The sequence below is a fragment of the Pyrus communis genome, chromosome 14 (genome assembly GCF_041283825.1).
Source record: "Pyrus communis isolate YQ-2024b chromosome 14, ASM4128382v1, whole genome shotgun sequence".
Lineage (NCBI taxonomy): Eukaryota > Viridiplantae > Streptophyta > Magnoliopsida > Rosales > Rosaceae > Pyrus > Pyrus communis.
The window spans coordinates 17,867,845-17,889,235 of NC_142578.1; the positions used below are offsets into that span (position 1 = coordinate 17,867,845).

General features: G+C 34.1%; 1 protein-coding gene across 1 annotated transcript; it reads left to right on the forward strand.

Moving 5' to 3' along the window:
• Nucleotides 1–2,305: 2,305 nt before the first annotated feature.
• Nucleotides 2,306–9,453, forward strand: LOC137713697 (rhomboid-like protein 20). The gene is made up of 8 exons (XM_068453034.2): nt 2,306–2,477; nt 2,595–2,695; nt 4,228–4,368; nt 5,879–5,945; nt 6,734–6,885; nt 7,003–7,104; nt 7,838–7,960; nt 8,971–9,453. Exons 1-8 carry the CDS (start codon nt 2,453–2,455, stop codon nt 9,136–9,138), a joined length of 879 nt encoding a protein of 292 aa, XP_068309135.2. The 5' UTR covers nt 2,306–2,452; the 3' UTR covers nt 9,139–9,453.
• Nucleotides 9,454–21,391: the final 11,938 nt, after the last annotated feature.

Genomic DNA, 21,391 nt, shown 5'->3' on the forward strand with positions numbered 1-21,391 from the left:
TTCTCATAAAATAATACTGTAAATATATATGAAACCTATACTCGAGAATAACCAAACCATGTGTATGCCATGACAATTATCTCAATCACGAATAAGTAAGCCAGGTGAATTGCACTAATATAAAGTGACATATCAGCCGGAGTCACCTAACGTGACCTGTACGGCTGAATCAATAACTCAACAATCAAATCAAATCTTGCACAAGAGTCGGAACCACCTACATGGTATGTACGACAGGCTAGGTGTACATAAGTACACTCAAGTGCTACGATCACGTGAAGGCTGTGCGAAGTATCGCAAGTCACCTACGAGTTGGAACCACCTAATGTGGTATGTACGACAGGTTGGCACCTGCCTTGGATCCAAGGTGAACGTATGGTGCGGGAGGTAAACGATCACGTGAAGGTTAGGCCCTACCCTCGGTTGGAGCACTAACATCGGGGTGCAGGATATAAATCATTGAAAACAACTCATCATAATCATACACACTACCATCACAACCATCACTATATACTCACCTGAAGCTTACCTCAGCGTCGAGTAGTAATTCTAATATGTAATGCATACGACATGGCATTTAAAACGTAAAAACCATTTAAACAGTTTCTGGGAAACATAAGGCATATATATATATATATATATATATATATATATATATCAAAAGCCCACTCACTGGTATGTTGCCGGGTCGTAACCCCCAAGTCTTACCTGGCTGTGCTGATCCTCCGGAAACGTCTCACCTATATGTGAAACAACTATTTTAATGTTATTTTAAAGCACATAACCATCACTATGAAATAACTGCTGATACGTTGCTTAATTAGGGTGTTTGAATATACTATTGTGGCTTACTCAACAACCCGAGCATCCCCATATTTTTACAATAATTTTCCGACGTCCCACGCGCCCTCACGCGCCGGCCACGCGCAGGCACGTGCCTAGCACGCTGACGGTAACCCTAACGCCGTTAAGAATAGAATAATATTCCGTTAAAAAAATAGAATATTCCGTTAAATATACCTGACACCGTTAAGAATATTCCGTCAAATTTGACGGAATATGCTCTGTCTTCTCCGGTGGTTCATTGGATTTTGTCGCCGGCTACCGTCTGCATCGCCGAAAAACTGGAAAATTCTTAAACCTTAATATCTTCTTCGTTTTTCAACCAAATTTCATGAAAATTATACCAAAATGAAGCTCTAACTGAATAGAACATGTCCTTACTTGTTTAGAGTCCTAAAACTAACGGTATATGGTCGGAAAATTCTTCGATAGTCCGGCCAAAACTGCAACTTAACAAACCCGAGTGTCCCAACATCAAAACTGCTCTAAAATTGTTCCAAAGTGCTAGTGGAGCAAGAATAGTACCTTATTAAGTCCCAAAACTAGCTAAAACCTTTTGCGATCATGTTGGAGAAAATTACACCCCTCGCCGGAGCTTATGGAGTCTCGAGTTTTCGAAGTCAAACCACCTAACATAACGTATCCCCGTGTTCTAGGGTTTGAGAAGAGTAAGAATTTGGAAACACCAAGTTCGATCCGTAGTGTTTTGGTTTAGTTTGAGGGTGAATGCTCTCGGTTGTACGAACGGGGAAGAAAATTCAAAAAAGAGGGAGAGGATGCAGGTTGCACATGTGCATGTATGTGTGGCCACGGGTTGGCCATATTAAAATGGTCTCAAGCCCTAATTGGGCTGCATGCTTTGGGTTAAAGCAATTAAACCCAACCCAATTCCTTTACAACATCTACACTACATACTCGACTCGGCCCTAATTTGCATCCACATTTGTAACATCGAATACCACTTCTCACGTCGATGGAAAAATGATTGAAGACTATATAATTACATCCACATCACACGGCCCACAAGGGCAAAATAGTCCTTTCAGCGCACTCGAGGATAAAATATATTGTAATTTGGGACGGGTCGTCACAATAAGAGCCTAATGAAAAAAAATATTAGTACATTACTACAAAATATCAAATATTCAAAATGAAAGGAGTTATGTTTCAAGGTTGAGGAACTTTGCACCCTTTTTTTTTTTTTTTTAACAATACGACCCTTAAATTTCTATCAATCACCAAGGAAAGAGGTATTGGACCTAACGGTAACGATTTAATCTCACTTACGTAAGTGAGATTAAACCTACGGCTATTATTTAAGTAAGGTTATTTTAATAGTTTTTTTAATTATAGAAGTGTGAAAAATATTAAAAAAAATAATATATATATATATATATATATAAACATGATCTATTATTTTTGTGCCATTTTTACGTGGCGTTAACTGATTGCTAAGAAATTTGCCCCGTCACTTTTTCTCAAAAATAAAAAATAAAACCAAGAAAAACGGAAGAAAAAAAAGACAGAGAGGGCTGAGAAATCACAAAAACAGAGATTGTGATTGTCAACTGTGAAGGTCGTTGTTGCTTCTTCGTCCTTCACTGAGAAGATGAACGGCGGTCCATCTGGTTTCCGTGCGTACATTCACTTCCCCAAATTGCTTTGAACCATCTTCATATGTTATGTATCCTTCTACTCTCGATTCTCTTTGTGTTGAATGACCCAGAAGCTTTCTTGTTTATTCATCGCAGACAATGCTCCTATTACCAGAGCCTTCGTCGTTGCCAGCGGTCTCTTCACCGTCTTCTTTGGGATCCAGGGCCGTTCGAGCAAGCTTGGATTGTCTTATCTGGTGCTCTTTTTCTCCACTTTTTAATAATTTTTAAGGTTTTTGCTACGATTTTTTTTGTTATTGATGTTAAGTATTGACGAATTACTGCATTTTAAGATGTAATTGCAGGTGGGTTTTGTGCCAAAATTGTTTCTTTTTTAGTTTTAATTTACTTTGATGTTAAATGTTTTGTTGAATTTGGGTTTTGTTTCCTGTGTAAGTCATTGTTGCTATTTCATCAGCATCATTCTTCAGCATGTTATGGTCATCATTATAGTTTTTCGGCGGCTCGTCATTGTGTAGTTAAATCCCTGTGTGTGTGTGAGTGTGCATGTGTGTAGCACACTTTAGTTATTAATCAGTATTAGACATCTAGTCAGCTAGATGTTGATTTTCGGTGGTTCGCTGTGGTTGGTATGGAGATACCTCAGACTGGAATTGATTGTTGTCTGGTTAACTGATTTTTCTAATTTCCGTGTGCTTACTTTTAGTTTGGGTTCACTTGACAGTCAGATTTGGATGTTGATTTTCACTCTTCTGTCTGGACAACTCAATATGAGGTTGCAAACCCAAAATGTGTCTTGCCCTGCTATTTCTGGATTAGTTTGAAGAAACAATGGGGATTGGACATTGGGCTTGAACTCTATTGTGATGCTAAGCTACTTAATAATTTTGTCTTATATAATATCAAGGTATCATGAAACCAGAATTTGTCTAGATGTTTGAGGATGAATTGAATTGGGGTTGCGTACGCAACTTTAGTTTTGGATGAACTCTCCCTTCTTCCTAGAGATTGGAAAATACTACAGTTTGAGGATTCGGGAGATTATGGAGATCGCTACTGAGTTATGGCATTTTAACTCTCCTATCATGCAGGTCTTCTTGTACGTTAGAGGTGGGTGCTACTCGTTGGATTTAATATTGCCTGGCCTCAACAAAGAACCCACCCTAATGTTCAGTTCTCCTGTAACCCCTACTAAACATATATAACCCATAGATTAGTAGAACAAGACTGAAAAACCAGTGTTTGGTTGGGATTGGTCTATCAAGGTGAGAGAAATTTCGAAACTGGTCAATTAACTCCACCCTAGCTATAAAATAGAGAGATTTTTATGTTGTGTGTCTGGATTCTAAAATGAAATTAGTCTACACAATTTTTTCTCCCAAGGAGAAATTGGCCTTAGACTTCGTTATTTTAGTCAATGTCTGGACCAGCAACATAGTTTCTTTTGGTTCCTTAATATTACCAAATATCCTCCTAATAACCTGTTTCTGTTTGTGATCTAACTTCTTGAGGGTGATTACATCTCGAGTTGAAAATCCACAAAGCATTTGGATTAGTAGATGAAACCAAACTACTGTTATTCAGCTTGGTTGATTGTGTAGAATAAAAATCCCCAATCCTAATTTTTTTAGTTAGTGAAAGGTGCTAGGATGCCGACCCCACTTAGTGGGATAAGGCTTTGTTGTTGTTGTTGTTGTTGTGAAAGGCGCTAGGAACTCTTGAATGAATTGGTAATTCTGACCAAATTATTTTTGTCTTTTTTTGTCAGGACATATTCGGGAAGTTTCGCCTTTGGAAGTTAATTGTGTCAGTGTTTGCCTTTTCATCTACACCAGAACTGATGTTTGGGCTGTATCTGCTATACTACTTCAGGGTCTTTGAGAGACAGATAGGTTCCAATAAGTACTCAGTGAGTAATCTGTTAGCATAAAATATTCACTGACATCTCTGTTCATACTTTTTTCAGAATACCTGTGTCAGATGTTATATTATTGATATCTTTCGCCTAAATAAAAGATTAATCTGGTTCCATGGTTTGTAATTTGTATTACACATCTCTCAGAAGTTTGCTAGTTTGGATGAGTTATAACTTATAAAAAACTATGAAGGGTTTGATTGGATTTTGTGAAGGAACTAGAATGGTACAAACCTAAAAAAATACTTCGTTGAAGAGATTAAAATCACAATACACAACATGTGGACCAGAGATCCACCTACAGAATGGTACAAACCTAAAAACAATCCAAAATACATCTTTACATTGTAATACAATGGTAATGAAAAACTATCCAACAGCAGCTCTGCCAATCTACTAAATTACAGAAGTGAAAGATCCCTTAAAGGAGGCAAAAAAGAACCTGTAAGGATGCCCATAAACTCACCTTTTAGACTACATCCCTTCCATAAATATTAAAAGTTCTTCTATTTCTCTTTATCCAAAATACCCAAAATTAGTTATCACAGTACAATTCCAAAATATTCTTGCATTCCACCACCAAAAGACAAGTATTTTTACAAAGAATGCTTGTAGGTGACTGGGAATAGCCAAGTTAAACCCCTTCATATTTTACATTACCAGCAAAATAAAGGAAGCTTTTAAGAAACAGCAAAAGCAAAGGGGAGCATCAAGCCAAGTGCATCACTTTCAATATAGTCTTATGAACCAATGAAAGGAAGGGAGATTCCAAGAATTGAGTTGTGACTTGACAGTTTATATATTATTGCCACAACAGGGATATGGCTTCCATACTCCATCACAGCTGCTACACCACTTCCTAACATCTTAGATTCCACTAAGACAATCAAGATCATTCAATGTTTACGAGAGCACAGCTTCAGTTATTTTGATTTCTGCCCAACAACATTGTAATAGTCTATGTATGTGTCTGTTGTTGGTAGTGGTCATACCATAACCACCATACACCTCATTGCCACCTTTACTTCCATTGTTATGTCATTGTTCATGGTTGCCATTTGTACCATCACAAAAATGCAGCCGCATACAATCACATTCTTTAGTGAACCAAATATGTTAAGGGTTTGGTGGCTGGGACATTGGACACTTGTTTTACCACTAGTTCCAGTGAATGGAGGAGAAAATTTAATCTGAACCCAAACTAATATGGGATGGCCTAGATACATAGTTGTGTGTGGCGGGTGTACTGAGGTGCATTAATAACATGATATATTACAGGCTATCTTATATAACTCAAGTGGGCCATGTCCACTCCCCCGACCACACACAAAATGAAAAGTACTTCAAGTAAATAATCAATGTATGACTTGTTTGTTAATTGATAATGTTGTCTCACTTCCACCTTTTGACAATATAAAATACAATGCAGAATGCAATTGATTTTTGTTTTTTTGCTATTATATGTTGATTTTACTGTAATAATCAGTATACCTTGATTCTGCAGGTGTTCATATTGTACTCTGTGACGGTATCTTTACTATTTGAGATTCTTGCTCTAGCAATCCTTAAAGGTGTGGATAGTTTTTTCTTTTTTACATTCTTTTTGTTTGTAAATTAAGTTTTATGTCATTATTTTGCCTTTTATTTATTTTCCCGACTTCATGCCGTTGGTCCTTTGTTACCTTGTTTTCTTGCATGCAGTTGTCTATTTGTACAGGACAGTACTTTGTCTATTTTGGAAAATCTCAAGCCTCTTAGAAATCATTAGTGAAAAATTGACTATGGCAAGATCTATTTTAAAACATCTTTCTTTCTATAAGAGCATTAGAGCAGTTGTTTTTATGATGTTCATTGAGGTTTGTGTAATCTGAACCCTTCTAATGCAAATCTGTCTTGTAGTGGGCCATGGATACCTCTATGCCATGTTTGTTGCGTTTCCAAACCTGAGTTTCTCAATTCCAAATTCGCCAATTGGAAAACAGGAATCTATGATATTTTACAGTGATATTTTGGATGAATAGGTAGTTGTCATCTTCCTTTCTACAACAATAGTTAGTGCAACCCTGGATATCATGGCTTCTTGATATGGGTTGTGGCAGCATCAGTGCTTGATGAAATCATAATCATATCCTGCTGCTGGTTGATTAGCTCACTGGCCCTTCTACTTGTGCCAATTTTCAATTTTACAATGTAGACAGCACATAGATTGAGGTTACTCAAATTAGTAAGGAATTTGAAGAAAACCCTTTATAGATGGAATATTATTGCAGATTGTTTCATTTCCTGTTTTCTGCATTGTTTTGCTTTTTTCTGTGCATTACACTGATAAAGTTTGGCGTCAAATTCCTGTCTTTTGCAGATCCAGCAGTCAACCTATTTACTTCAGGACCTTATGGTCTTATATTTGCATCTTTTGTACCCTTTTTCTTTGATATTCCAGTTTCAACACGCTTTCGTGTATTTGGTGTTCGCTTCTCAGATAAGTCTTTCATATATCTAGCCGGTCTACAGGTAAAATATGTGCAATCAAAGTACTCCATTTAACCATATATGTTGCAGAACGTGCGCCTAAGTTGTTCTTTCTTTCTTTCCCTTGGCACTAAATCTAGATTTTGTTCTCTCTTGCAGCTTCTTTTATCATCCTGGAAACGATCAATCATACCGGGGATATTTGGAGTCGTTTGTGGTTCCTTATATCATCTAAATGTCTTCTCTATCCGCAAAGCAAAGGTTATATTTCAGTCCGACTTTTGAGGTTCACTTATGATCTTACCAAAGAAAAAAGTAAAGGAAACCATGCATTTTTTTTTCTGCGTTGTATTTCAAGATGTGGCCAATAGTTTGGGTTTGTATTCTGTTCAGACGGTAATTAATGTTTTTTCTCTCTGAACCCTGAGATATATAATCGTAGATTAGGCCTTGGAAATGGAAAAGAAAAGCCTGACTTTTGTGAACTGCTATTTAAAATAAATTTTCCTGAATTTAGGGGGTTCGATAAATCATGTTCTCAATGTGGCTTTTAAAGCTTCGATTTTTCAGTGTGAACTATGGCGGCTTTTCAGTAATTGGACATACTTGACTCTTGATTTTAATCAGTAACAAATTTTGCTATACTTTCGGACAGAATCAGTTTGTTTCAACAATTTCATTGCAGTGTATTGCTTTTATTGTGCATTGTTTACATTTTTGTTTATTTATTTATTTATTTTTGAGTTTCCATTGTGTTACAATCAATGGTGGATTTGTGTCTACATGTGTTCCTGCACGTGTACATGTGTCTGTATGAACGCATGTTGATCACACCATTCTGAGGGATATGAATTTGGTCATGCATGTACTTTTGCCTTCTTATTTCTCTCTTACATTTACATACATGAACACTTCAACGGTTATCAGGTCAATAGTTGCTTATTTTGCAAAACACATTTGTATTTATTCATGTGCATGTCTTCTCATTTCACAGTTCCCAGAAGTCATTGCCTCTTTCTTTTCAAGGATTTCTTGGCCATCAATGGGGACTCCACCAGCAGCACCATCTAGAAATGTTGTGGGAAATGCACCACCATTCACAGCTCGGCAAGTAGAGGCAAGCATTCTTCTGTTTTCAATATTGTAGATACATGTTAGAAGGGGACATAATATATATTCTCAGTTTATCTAAAGAAAGAGTCTATTTTCCATGAAAGACAAAGGCTTTCTAATCATAAAATACTTTTGCGGGAACATGTTTGCTAAAAGTGGCACCACAATGCACAGGACTAAAGCTGATCAAAATAGAATGCAGGTTTAGTCAAACTGGGATAGGGACCAGGTTGTTGCCCAGGAGTGAGTTAGATTACAGTTCATGAGTAGAGGTATATATAAAGGAAAATAGGGCAAGTTTTATGAACCCGCTAAAAAGGGTGTGTGGAAATCACCTCCCTATATAAAACTTGGTAGGGCAACTTTTGTGGACCCTATTATATGGAATGTTGTGCAAGGCATGTATGTTTAAGATGGACTCGCAGTCGTAAGAATTAGGGATAAAAGAGTTTGCTCCTGATGTGGTGAGTGTGGCATTAATAAAAGAGACGATGAGAGGACTTATTTGCGATGGTTCCAATTTTGTACTGCGCTAAATGCAGAAGAGTAACTTGATCCAGAATAAGTATGAATGACAGAAACAAAAGAAATAACATTATGACCCCCAAGTAATTTGGAAAATGATATATTCAAATTCTGTTTTGATATGTTTATTTTGTCCTTCTGGCTGAAGTCAAGGCCAAGTTGTTTTTGGTAAATTTATGTTTGGTTTCTGAGGTTCCTTTTCTTTGTTTGCATATGTTCCTTTTGTTTTCTAAGAAAGAAAATAAATGTGCAGAATGGTAGACTGAGGCAAATCTAAATATGATGCATGTCATTTGGTGTTGGAATATATCGGTGTGCAAATTAAGTTTTTAATTTTCAAATGAATATAGAGGAGTGCTTACATATATTCTTGAAGCTAGCCATTTAAGCTTATGCAGCACAAGTTATTTAATATATAAGCGTTTGGATTAAGTTATGTTCTGATTTCATATTTCCATGCACGTCATCAATTTCCTCGTTTGTTTTCAGAGAAATTATCCCTCTTCCATGCTGTCTGCAACAGAGCCAACAGAGGACTCCATTGGTACTCTGGTTTCTATGGGCTTTGATAGGAGCTCTGCCAGACAGGCACTAGTGCAGGCTAGAAATGACGTCAATGTAGCAACAAACATCCTTCTAGAAGCACAGGCCCCGTAATTCCCTAATTATTGTTCTGTGAAGACGGATCCAAATTTTTCACTCTTGAGGTTGGAAATTTCATCCATATCTCAGGGTGGCAAACAAATTTACCGAGGACCGGAAATAATACGCTGTCAGAAGGATGTCTGTTTTGTTTATTTTCTTTTTTATTTTATATTGTAGCTATTGCGCGCGGAGTATGTATTATTATACCGTATACGCAAGAGTAGGACATAGAATTGTCTGCATCATATTGGAAGGGTGCATATGTCTTAAAAAGGAAACCAGACATGTACAGTTGCAGTATATTGCGTTCGGACTGTTTTAAACACACTTTTGTGCTTTGTTTCTTTCTTTTTCCTGTTGGCCATTCCCGCGGCAACTCTCGTGCCTAACTTGTCTTAAATGTGAATGCCTTTGTAAATCTCATAACCTGAAGAATTTGAGACATAAATCCAGTAACATGGATTGAGGAGCCTAAAGACAAATAACTCATCGGATTTGTGTGAACTTGCGGAAACCACACATGAAATTATAGGGACATTACGGCAACGGTTATGGAAATAAATACATAATGGCGTATCGTTATAAAATGGCAGCTAATTGCTCAAATCAGGGTTCTTATACAAACATTTGGTTCTAAAATTACGTTCCAAGGGGCGATACAGCCACCGTCGTTGGCCGTCTTTGAGGGAGTTTCCAGCGCATTTTGTGAAGGGCCGACTTGTTTTGTATTGGCCACTTCTGCAGAGGTGGCTATTGGTTTGATGTCCCCATGGAAGCACAGCTTGCTGCTCTCCTACATAGAATTTACACCATCTTTGAACAAATATGTATAATACAAGAAAGCTATATGGAATTAAACGTCTTTGAAGAAGTAATATATATGGAATTAAACGTCTTTGAAGAAGTAATATATATAGACACACACACACACACCCAAATCGTAACCCCTACAAACTAGCATAAAAAAATTGGAAAACTAATAAAGGGCCCCTAAAAACTGTGTTTATTCATCAGGACAAAAGATTGTTATAATAGATAAAATGGGCATAAAGAAAAAATAACAAGTATGGGCTCCACGGAGACAAGACATGCAGCAAGTTCACATGGCCATTATCAAAACAAAAGCAAAAGGAGACAAAGCAAAAAGAAGACAAATAATTCAGTCCACGTTTCAAAAATTGTGCCGACAATTTCAATAGATTCAGAAACAGTGGAAGCAAAGTGACAAATGAAGAAAAAGTTGACGAGCATCCAAAGAGATGCTTGTATAAAAGAGAAGCTTTCTCTCATTGTAAATACACCACACCTACATACCACATCACACCAACATGACTACCATACCTACAGACAAAGCCTTTAGCTCTCTTGGCCTTCTTGCTCCCTTTGCTTACTTCTTTGTAAACACTTCTCTTTGTAAACATTTTATACATCAATAAAAATTCAAGTGTATATATTCAAGTGATCTCCAAGTCTTAAGTATTAAGTAAGTTTTCTTTCTTTGTTTAGTGTATTTGTTTAATTATACTTCCAGTCCAAAACAAGGAAACATTATTGTAGTTATATTATTAACCTACTAAACTGATGATCATACTTTGTCCGAACACTTTTTTATAGCTAAATGTTTGCCATACAAATAACTGGACATTAACCAAGGTACCTCTGAGTTCAGCCTTTAAAGCCTTATACCTACATTGTGAGTGGTCGTCATGCTGAAACATGTCAAGTTCCATGTGCAAGGTTTTACGTCTAGTTGTTATACTGGTCATCTGACTATTTAACCGGGCCTTTGCTTTTCGAATTTAGTATCAAAGCTAAGTTTAGCATTTTAATAGTACAATTATAATAGTAAAGTACCTTAAGGGCGGAAATTATAAACACAACTAATATCACACACTTGTTTAATTTTGTATGAACACTAGCTATTATTGTCCTTGTAAACCATATCAACAACAACCACCAGGTATTTATTGTCTTAGATAGCCAACTATAACTAGCATAGAAATAAAATTAGCATATATTCTAATAGAATTAGCAAGACTTTGAAGAAACTGAAGTTTTATCTTGGTTATCTTGAACACTTTTTATTTATTAGTAAATATAAAAACATAGAAGTGCAGCATAACGTATTCGAAGCAAAAAGAGCAATAGATCATACTTTAGAGACTATGAGAGAAGAAAGAAAGTTTTTAAGAAACAATTAGCCATAATCTTAGAGAAAGAAAGATTGTAGTTTATGATAGATTATCTTAATTTAATTACTGAACCACAAAAAACAAAAATTACTTTAGAACAAAATAGTTTAGTTTGTTATTTTCCCATTAAGAAAGCATAATCATATTTTACATGGTGAAGAAAATCCACAAGCCAATAGTATTTTAAATCTTATTATTAGTCAAGCAAAAAATATACACTAGAAAATAATAAGCATAATTATTTATTAAATCAGTTGTTTGAATATTTTCAGAAAAATTTCATAAAAGCTATTAGGCAAAATCTAGATTTTATTACATCTCAGTTAGAAGATAATAATAAAAATATTTAAAGGTTTCCTAGCAAAAGAGAGATAAAGAGCTTATTGACCTTATAGATGGTAAGTCTAAGCAAGTATAACTTAGATCATTAGAAATAGTTGAGCAATTAAAATTAGAAGTACAAAAAATCCAATTAGTGGAAAAAGATTTGAGTGAATAAGTAGATAAGTTACATTAAAAAAAAAGATAGATTATCAGTTTAATGACTGGTTCTAGAAAGAAAATATATCCAAGCTTTGAAAGAAATTAGTGAGTTAGATAAAAAACCAGTAGGTTAAATAGATTTTTCAGCACCAATAGCTAGTGGTAATATCCCTATTAGACAAAATAATTTAATTATCCAATTAGTTTTAAATTTAGCTGAAAAATTAGATCAAGTTTTACATAACACATCTTCATCACTTCCATCATCTTTGTTACAAAAATTAGAAAATTTAACTTTAAGTACAAATAATCAAATTAGAAGACCTAAGATAAATTCTTTTGATAATAGAGAATGGAACTTTTTATAAGAAAATGAAAATAAGTAGTTAGAGCTGAAAATATTTATCCAAATGAAGAAGAAGCACAAGAATTTATTAGAAGAAGTTTTGAAAGAACACAGAAAAATAAATATAATTTGTATCAATTAGGTTTATTTGAAAATAGAAGTAGAATTGTAAGTATAATCAGTCAACATGAAATTAGCTGTATTAATAAAGAAGTTACACTTAATATACTTAGCAAATAAGCAATTACTCACTTAAGAAAATCATATTTTAGTTAAATTCATATAGAAAATATAGATGATGATGAGAGTGAAATTAAAAATGAGAGTATTCATATGGCTTTTAATAATTTAGATATTAATTTAGTTGAGCAAAATTTGATCATATTATAAATAAACTCATAGAAGATATTGATAATTTAGATAATGAACAATATTTAGAAAAATATAAAACATATGATTTAGGACTACATAGAATTTCAAATGATGAAATGAAAATAATTAATTTTAGACATAGGAGTATAACATATTTTAGGAACAAAAGAATACAATAATTTATTAGAAGTAAAAGTAGAATGTAATTCAGTAGAAGAAAGTAGTATAGTAGGAGTAGACAATAATCTAGAATACACAGCTAGAACTGATCAACAATTTTTAAGACAAACAAATGAACAATATTATGAATAAGCCAAGAGTAGAATATATAGATGAAAAAGTGATGAGACCATCTAGAAAAAAATAGGATTATATATTTGAGAAGATTATGACAAATTAATATAGCAGATAATATATTAAATTTAGACAATGTAGATGTAACATCCCAAATCGTCCAGGAGAGTAGATCATCTATGCCTTATATGTATATTCTCATCTCTACCTAGCACAAGGCCTTTTGGGAGCTCACTGACTTCGGGTTTCATCGGAACTTCGAAGTTAAGCGAGTAGCTCGCGAGAGCACTCACATGATGGGTGACCCATTAGGAAGTTCTCGTGTGAGTTCCCAGAAACAAAACTGTAAGGGCGTGGTTGGGGCCCAAAGCGGACAATATCCTGATACAGTGGAGTCGAGTCCAGGATGTGGTGGGGGCCCGGGGCGGGATGTGACAGTAGATCCACATAATTGAGAGAAAACAATTGAAAGATGGGGAAAATGTTGCGGACATGCAGTATTAATGTTAGATTTTAGTAATTCACAAAGTATGTTAGATTATTTTGAGCATACTTTAAATGATTTAGTTTTTTATTATTTTCAAGCATGGAAAGTTGAAAATCTAGATTAGCATCAGGTAACTAAAGCACATCTTAATATAGATGGTTTTTTTACCTTAATAAACATGAATTTTTAGATCATAATAGACTAGATGACAGAAGTGAACAAGAACAAATAAGAGCTATTAGAAATTTAGAACAATTACAAATTTGTGATTTACAATACATAGCTGAGTATACTTCAGATTTCTTTAAATATTTAGGAAGAAAAGGTATAATTAGTGATATTAGGTTATTAGATACTTATATGACAAAAATAAAAGGACCAATAGGAGAAAAATTTGTAATGATTGGAAAAAGCATCCAAACAAAAATAATATTGCAATAAGACTTAGAATTCAACATGTATACGATATACTTAGATAAGAGTGTAGCCAAAAAGCTCAAAGACAAATTAGAAAACAATTTTATATTAGTTGTATAAATATAAATTTACCACAATAGTATGTTTGTCACAAAAAAAAATAAGCATAACAAATTATATAAAAAGAAGTACAAGTCATACAAACCCTATAAACAACATAAGAATTTCAATATAGAACCTTCAAGATCATATAGGAAGATAAAATATATTCCAAAACAATTTAGGAAAAGAAGTAGTAGACCTTGGATAAGAAAATATAAAGCACCAAAAGATAAAACTAGTTGTAAATGTTATTTATGTGGAGAGATTAGACATATTAGACCTAAGTGTCCAAAATTAGGTAAACAGCCGAGAGATAAAGTACATTTAATGGAGTTATTCAAATTAGAAGAAGATGAGAATATATAGTTAATATATAGTTTAGATTATTTAAGTGATAATAAAATTATTTATAGTATAGAGGGTATAAATATGAAAGATTCAAACTTTGAATATTCAAGTAGTTCAAATAGTGATGAGTGCATTCATAGAAGAACGATATAAAGAGGATTATAAATATATTAATTTAGGTTGGCCAAAAAGATGTTATAAGTGTAGTAAATTAGTTGCAAATAAATATTATAATACATATTTAATACTGTGTGAAAAATGTTATAATAATAGGTTATTAGAAGTTAATTCGGCAGAGTTAGTTAAGAGTACTGAAATATTAGGAAATGTTGTGCATAATATAGAGAAACCAAAAAATAGTTATTTAATTACCATAAATTGTGAAATAAAAATAGCAAAAGATTATAAAATACAAACAACATTTAAGATAGATACCAAAGTCACAAAGAGTGTCATAAGAAAAGAATTAGTACCAAAAAAATATAGACAAAAATTAGCAAAACCAATTAGAATAACATAGTTTGATGAGAGACCAGTTTACTTAACACAATGTATTAATAATGAGTCTCTTAAAGTAGAAAAACAAAAATTTAATTTACCATTAACATTTGTTTCACAAGTAGGATCATATCCATTTATTTTAGGCTTAAACTTTTTGAACAATTTATAATGTTTTTTATTTATAAATCCTAATATAACATTTTTCAGTAGGGCAATAATCATTACTGATCAAAGTAATACTTTAGAAGCATATAAAAGCATAAGTATAAAAGAATCTAGCAGTCAAGATAATTATTATTTAGAAAACTCAAAAGAAAATGATGAACATAATAATATAAAAGAATTTAATGAATAAATATATGAACATGAATGTCACATCCCGAGCTCGACTCTACCGTAGAACGATATTGTCCACTTTAGGCCCCAACCACACCCTCACAGTTTTGTTTTTGGGAACTTACACAAGAACTTCCCAGTGGGTCACCCATTCTGGGATTGCTCTCGCGCGAACTCACTTAACTTCAGAGTTCCGATGAACTCTGAAGCCAGTAAGCTCCCAAAAGGTCTCGTGCTAGGTAAAGATAAAAATATACATATAAAGCTTACAAGATCCACTCCCCTGGGCGATGTGGGATATTACAATCCACCCCCTTTAGGGGCCCGACGTCCTCGTCGGCACACTTCCGACCAAGGATTGGCTCTGATACCAAATTGTCACACCCGGCCCGAGCCCCCACCACATCCCGAGTTCGACTCTACCGTAGCACAATATTGTCCACTTTGGGTCCTAACCACGCCCTCACGGTTTTGTTTCTGGGAATTCACACGAGAACTCCCCAATGGGTCACTTGATAGAAGCATATTTAGGCGACTTACTTAGCTTGTTTTCGTGCATTTATATTGTTAATTCATAGTTGTTTTAGTAGTTTAAGCCATTTTCGTGTGTTTTTAGATTCATATGGCTAAGGAAGCAAAAAGATGCATTTTGGAGCATTTTGGAGCAAAATTGGACTTGGAATGGATAGCTTATGTTTGGAGCAAAAGGAATGGACGAAATTGAAGACCTAATATCAAAGGATCCTACCTATTCTAGGTCACAAAACATGCAACCTTAAGCCATGCCGTGTGTCCCCTTATGTTTCCCTTCCTTGTCGTGCAAGGAAGGGCTTTGTTTCCTATTCTAACTACTTAAAACCACATTTCTTATCACTTATCATAACCATACACTTATCACTTATCATAACCATAACCATACACTTATCACTTATCACAACAACAACCATTGCCGTGACTTCCCCCTTTGCATTCCAGCCAAGCCACATGCATTCCCCCTTTAATCCACATGCATTTCCAACCTAGCATTCCCCCTTTAATCCACATGCAGCCACATATTCATTCCACATGCACATTCACCCCTTTCTCCACACCAAAACCGTGCACATGCATTTCCCTTGTGCAATTCCAGCTTTCCACAACCAACCTAGCTGTCATTGCACATGCTTTCACATTCATTTCCAGCACCAAACATCCCTTGCCGTGCATAACCATTCATTCCAGCCATTCCACAACTTTTCCTAGCTGTTTGCACATGCATTCCCTTCAAATAAATCAGCCACATGCACCCATAATCATTCACACCTTGCAGCCACATGCATTCCCCTTTGCATTTCCAGCTTTCCACCAAGTTCCTAGCTGTCATATTCCCTCTTTTTCACCTATAAATAAACATCCATTGCAGCCACAAGGGGGGGATTCAATTCAGAAATTCATTCATCCATTCAAACACTTCACATCACAAAAACAGCCCATTGCCGTGCACATTCATTCCAGCAACAAACCCCTTGTTGCCGTGCCTTCCTCAACCATTCCATCCATTCATATACATTTCCACCACTCCCCACTCCATTCCACATACAAATACCCTCCAAAACAATATCCTTAGACCTTGTGCGCAACAAAGAGGAAGAGAAGAGGGCCTAAACGTTCATACAATTCAAGTTTGAGTTGTTGGAATGTTTAGGTGTTTCTTTTCCTTTGAATTCAATGTTTAATTTCAATTCTCTTTGTTTTGTAATCATGAGGAACTAAATCCCCCTTGGCTAGGGGGGGATTCGAAATATATGTTTATGCTTGCATTATGATTTGATTACTTCTAATTGCGTTTCATAAGTTGTGAATTCAATTTGTTTAACTGTTTGATTGATAACTTATTTATGTATGTTTATTGAGAGTGCACGCTTAATTTTCATGCATGAATATGACGCTAGAATATAAGTGAGTTTCACCTAATCGTTACAAACTTATATTCACAAGTAGTGGAGGTTGCTTATAAACAATCGCGTTAAATGAATTCTTGGCAAGAGTTTCATGCATTCATAGTTACAATTGCCTCGTCAACATTTATAGTTTTCATAGAGCATAATGATCTCTCACTGTACCTCTTCTATGCATTCATGTTGAGGACCGTTGGAGAATGATTTGAATTATCGCATACATCATCCAATTCATTGACATAAGGAAGATTTGAAGGTTAATTAGTGCATCACGGTTAACTTGGGGTGTTGAGAATTCATGGTTTATTGAAAAGCAATTGGAAATCGTTTTATATGCAAGTGTAACATGTGTGGAGATGAACCCCTTAGCTAACTTCCCATCCATTCAATTCCATCAATTTCATCTTTACAATCTACAACTTTTGGAGTTCTTTCTTCTTTTGTTTCTGTTTTCATGTTTAATTTAACTTGTTGTTCAATTATGTTAAACATGTGGAACTAATTTCTTTTTAGTTAGAGGCGAATTTGAAGCCATGGACATATGTTGATTATGATTTGATTTACTCCAGTTATGAATTCATGAACTTTAGATGTGGTTTACTTTTCTGTTTTGATTAAGAACTTGTTTATGTATATGGGTTGAGGGTCGACACTTAATTTGCATGCCTAAACTTGATGCTAGGATATAAGGGAATTTCACCTAATCGTTATGAACTTATATTCATGAGTAGTAAAAATCGCTAGTCACGATTGTGTTTAGTAAACCCTAGGCTGGATTATCATGCGTATTCCATAGTTATGAATGCCTAGTCGATGTTTATGATTTCCGTTGAACTTAATGATCTTTGTTGAATGTCTCTATCATGCGTATTCCATAGTTAGGGACTTTGATTAGGAATAATTTAGTTGTAATGCGTATTCCATTCAATCCAATGAATCTAGGGAAATCTGAAAGTTAATTTAAGCGGACCTAATTAACTTGGAGCATTGTCATTCATCGTTTGTTGAAGTCATAACTGGGAATCAAATTATATGCATATGTTCATGTGTGGATAAGGAACCCTCTAACTAGTTTCTCATCATTCATTAAATCCAATTTCGTTTTACAATCTGCTTAGTTATTAACTTGTTTTGTTATTTCAATTCTCGTCAAATCAAAACCCCCCCCCCTTTACTTTATTGTTCAATTTAGTGCTTAGAATCTGTTTAGTTTGTGTTTTTAAAGCATTTTGAGTCTTTGGTTTGTCTTAGTGTTTTAAAGTTTAGTTTTGCATTCTTTGAGTCTAGTATAGTGTTTTATATTGTTTTTACGTTTTTGAGTCAAATCCAAGTGATTAACAATCCCTCCTAATCCCCGGTCCAGAACGATCCCTACTTACATACTTACTACAATTTGACAAAAAGAGGGTTTAATTTGTGTGCGTAAAATTCCCGCATCATCACTTATCCTGGGATTGCTCTCGCGTGAACTCACTTAACTTTGAAGTTCTGATGAACTCCGAAGCCAGTGAGCTCCCAAAAGGCCTCGTACTAGGTAGAGATGAGAATATACATATAAAGCTTACAAGATCCACTTCCCTGGACGATGTGGGATGTTACAATGAATATCCAATCTTAGAAGAGGAAGCATGTATAAAGATACTTCAATTAGATAATATTACATAGTAAAAATTCTATATGAGATACTTCAAGTCGATAGTACTACAGTATTAATATAATCCTGTTTTGCTATTTTTATTATGTAATACTGTTGTTTTTTATCTTCTAACTTATCTGAAAATTCTAAAACTTTTTTGGCCATATGATCTTGTAAATGTATTGTACCTGACTTAATATACTTCCTAAAAATTCTATATCTTGCTTTTCTAATTTTATTTTTGCTAATTACAAATCCCTTATCAATAAATTCTTGTAAAACTATCTGTATATGTTTTTTTATGTTTATTTTTATTTTTACTATGTACTAAAATATCATCTACATAACTGCTACAAAAATTATCATATTTTTTGAAAATTTGATCCATCTTTCTTTGAAAGATCGACGGGGCATTTTTAAGGCCTAATGACATAACAAGCCACTCAAAATGTCATTTTGGACAAGTAAAAGCTATAATACTTCAATTAGCAGTATTACATAGTAAAACTAGCAAAACATGACAATATTAATATTGTTAAATTATGCAAGAAATTTTATCCTTAATTTAGGAAGAAAAATAGCGGTATTACATAGTAAAATTAGCAAAGCAGGACAAAAAGTATTTTAATATTGAAAATATTAAACTAGCTCAAAATATAAAAGAAGAAATTACGAAGCTTAAGTCATTAACATTGTCATTAGATGATAGTTACGAGATAGTTGAAACGTTTGCATCATCACTAGGATGGGCATGAATACCATATCAGAAAAAGCATAAGGAAATACCAAAGTCTGATGAACAAGTTTGTAAATATTCATCAGGAAAATATGATGTACAGTCAAGATTACTAGTAACAGATATAGAAATTTTAGGAATAATTAACTTACTTGAAACATTTTCTTTATTTTTACGTAGTGAAGTATTTACAATAAGAACTGAGTGTCAAAATATATATATTCTCATTACAATAAGATACATACTAATAAACAAGATGGGTCAATTTTGTTGATTCAATTACAGGAAATGGTTTTAAACCAATTTTTGAACATATTAAAGGTAGTGATAATACATTAGCTAATATTTTATTAAGACTAATTCATTGAACACGAATGGAATATCGTGGACCATCATTGTCAAATAACACAAGACCACAAGGCAGAAGACTAGCATGGACCTCCATATAGTGGATTTCAAAATAGCAATAACAGACCAATATCACCATCAATACTTACCTTTAACTTTAATGGCACTATAATTGAAGGAATAAAAAATCCAACTTTGAGGTATAGGCCAAGGGTACCAAAACTCACTGATAGGTAGCAGGTTCTTTTAGATAATTTTTGAAATGTTCAAATCAAGCAGTCAAGCATGATGTTAGGTCATGAAAACTTAATTAGAGCTTTAGAACAAGAGTTTGATAGTTTTATTTTTAATCTTCATCAAAACTAGCATCATATTCATTCTCTTGAAAACAGCCTCCAAGCCCTTTCTAGAGACCATGAGGCATTGCTTAATCAGTTCACCAAAATGAACCAAGAACTCCAATCTCTTATAATGCAACAAAAAGCAAGTAATACTCTGAAAAAAGAATTAAAAAAAGGCATAGAAACTTATCAGTATAAGAATAAAGAAAAAGAAGTTACCGAACCCATAGAATAAAAGGCTAATGAGCCCATAAAGAGAGAGATTAAGATTAAGCTCTTAGAAGAAGATATTGAAATGCAGTAACATCAAATAAATGAGTAGCATCAGCATCTGATAAAGAAAAACAAGCAAGATATGAAAGATTTTGTAGAAATATACCATTAGAATTAAAAATAGATGATATCTTATTAGAAGAAATTTCAAAAGAAAAATTAAGAATAATGCCACTAGACATGCAAAATGAGATCATGAGCAGAATATCAATCCATGAAAGAGTTACAATTACAATTATAATGTGTTTTGTATCAGTCCATCTTTGATCCAAACCAGGGATGAATATTATTACAAAGATATATCCACCATATTTTTGTGATAATACATAAAGTTGTATTTGTAAACCAGATGTTAGTATGGTTGTGGCCAGAATTAACATAAGAGATTTTAGACCATCACATTTTAATTATAAGCATCAGAAGAAGCATAATGTAGTAGAAGTTATCCCAGTCTTACTATTAGAGTTTGACTATCTTGATAAATATTCATTAACCACAATTCTAAATTAGAGTCATTTCCTGAAAAACTTGTAAATAGTATTAGGAATGTTTCATTAAGACTCCAAAAAAAATTGTAGGTTTGCAAACTTGGACTACGCATCTACTCTGAGACTACTGCCTCCAAAACTTGACTTTTTTTATTTAACAAACGATATTATCTACACTAAGAAGAGAGAGTGGACTTAAAACATCATAATGGGTTAGCAATAATAAAAACTCACATTTTGCGAGAAACAAACCTAAGACTTACAAGTAAAAATAAATACTACTATACTATAGTACTAAGTGGCCCATTTAGTATTGGACTCGGATTCATTATTTTAAACTCAAAAACATTTTTTGAGATCCAAACCAAAAGTTTGCGTTTGGCAAGCCTGTTCTTGAAAACCAAATTCAATTATACCTCAAAACTTTAGCTTATTACTTAAAAACAAATAAAGTGAGTCTTTAGAATTTTTCTTTCATCTTTGCAATCTCTTTCCTCTCGATGTCGCAACTAACATTCAAAGCGTCGACAAGCTTTGATCTCTGCTTCCTCTTCGCCCTCGCCACAAACCTCATGAAACCCGACTTCAAGCCAAACTAAAACCTTTCTTCGTTTGATTGGTTGTCGAC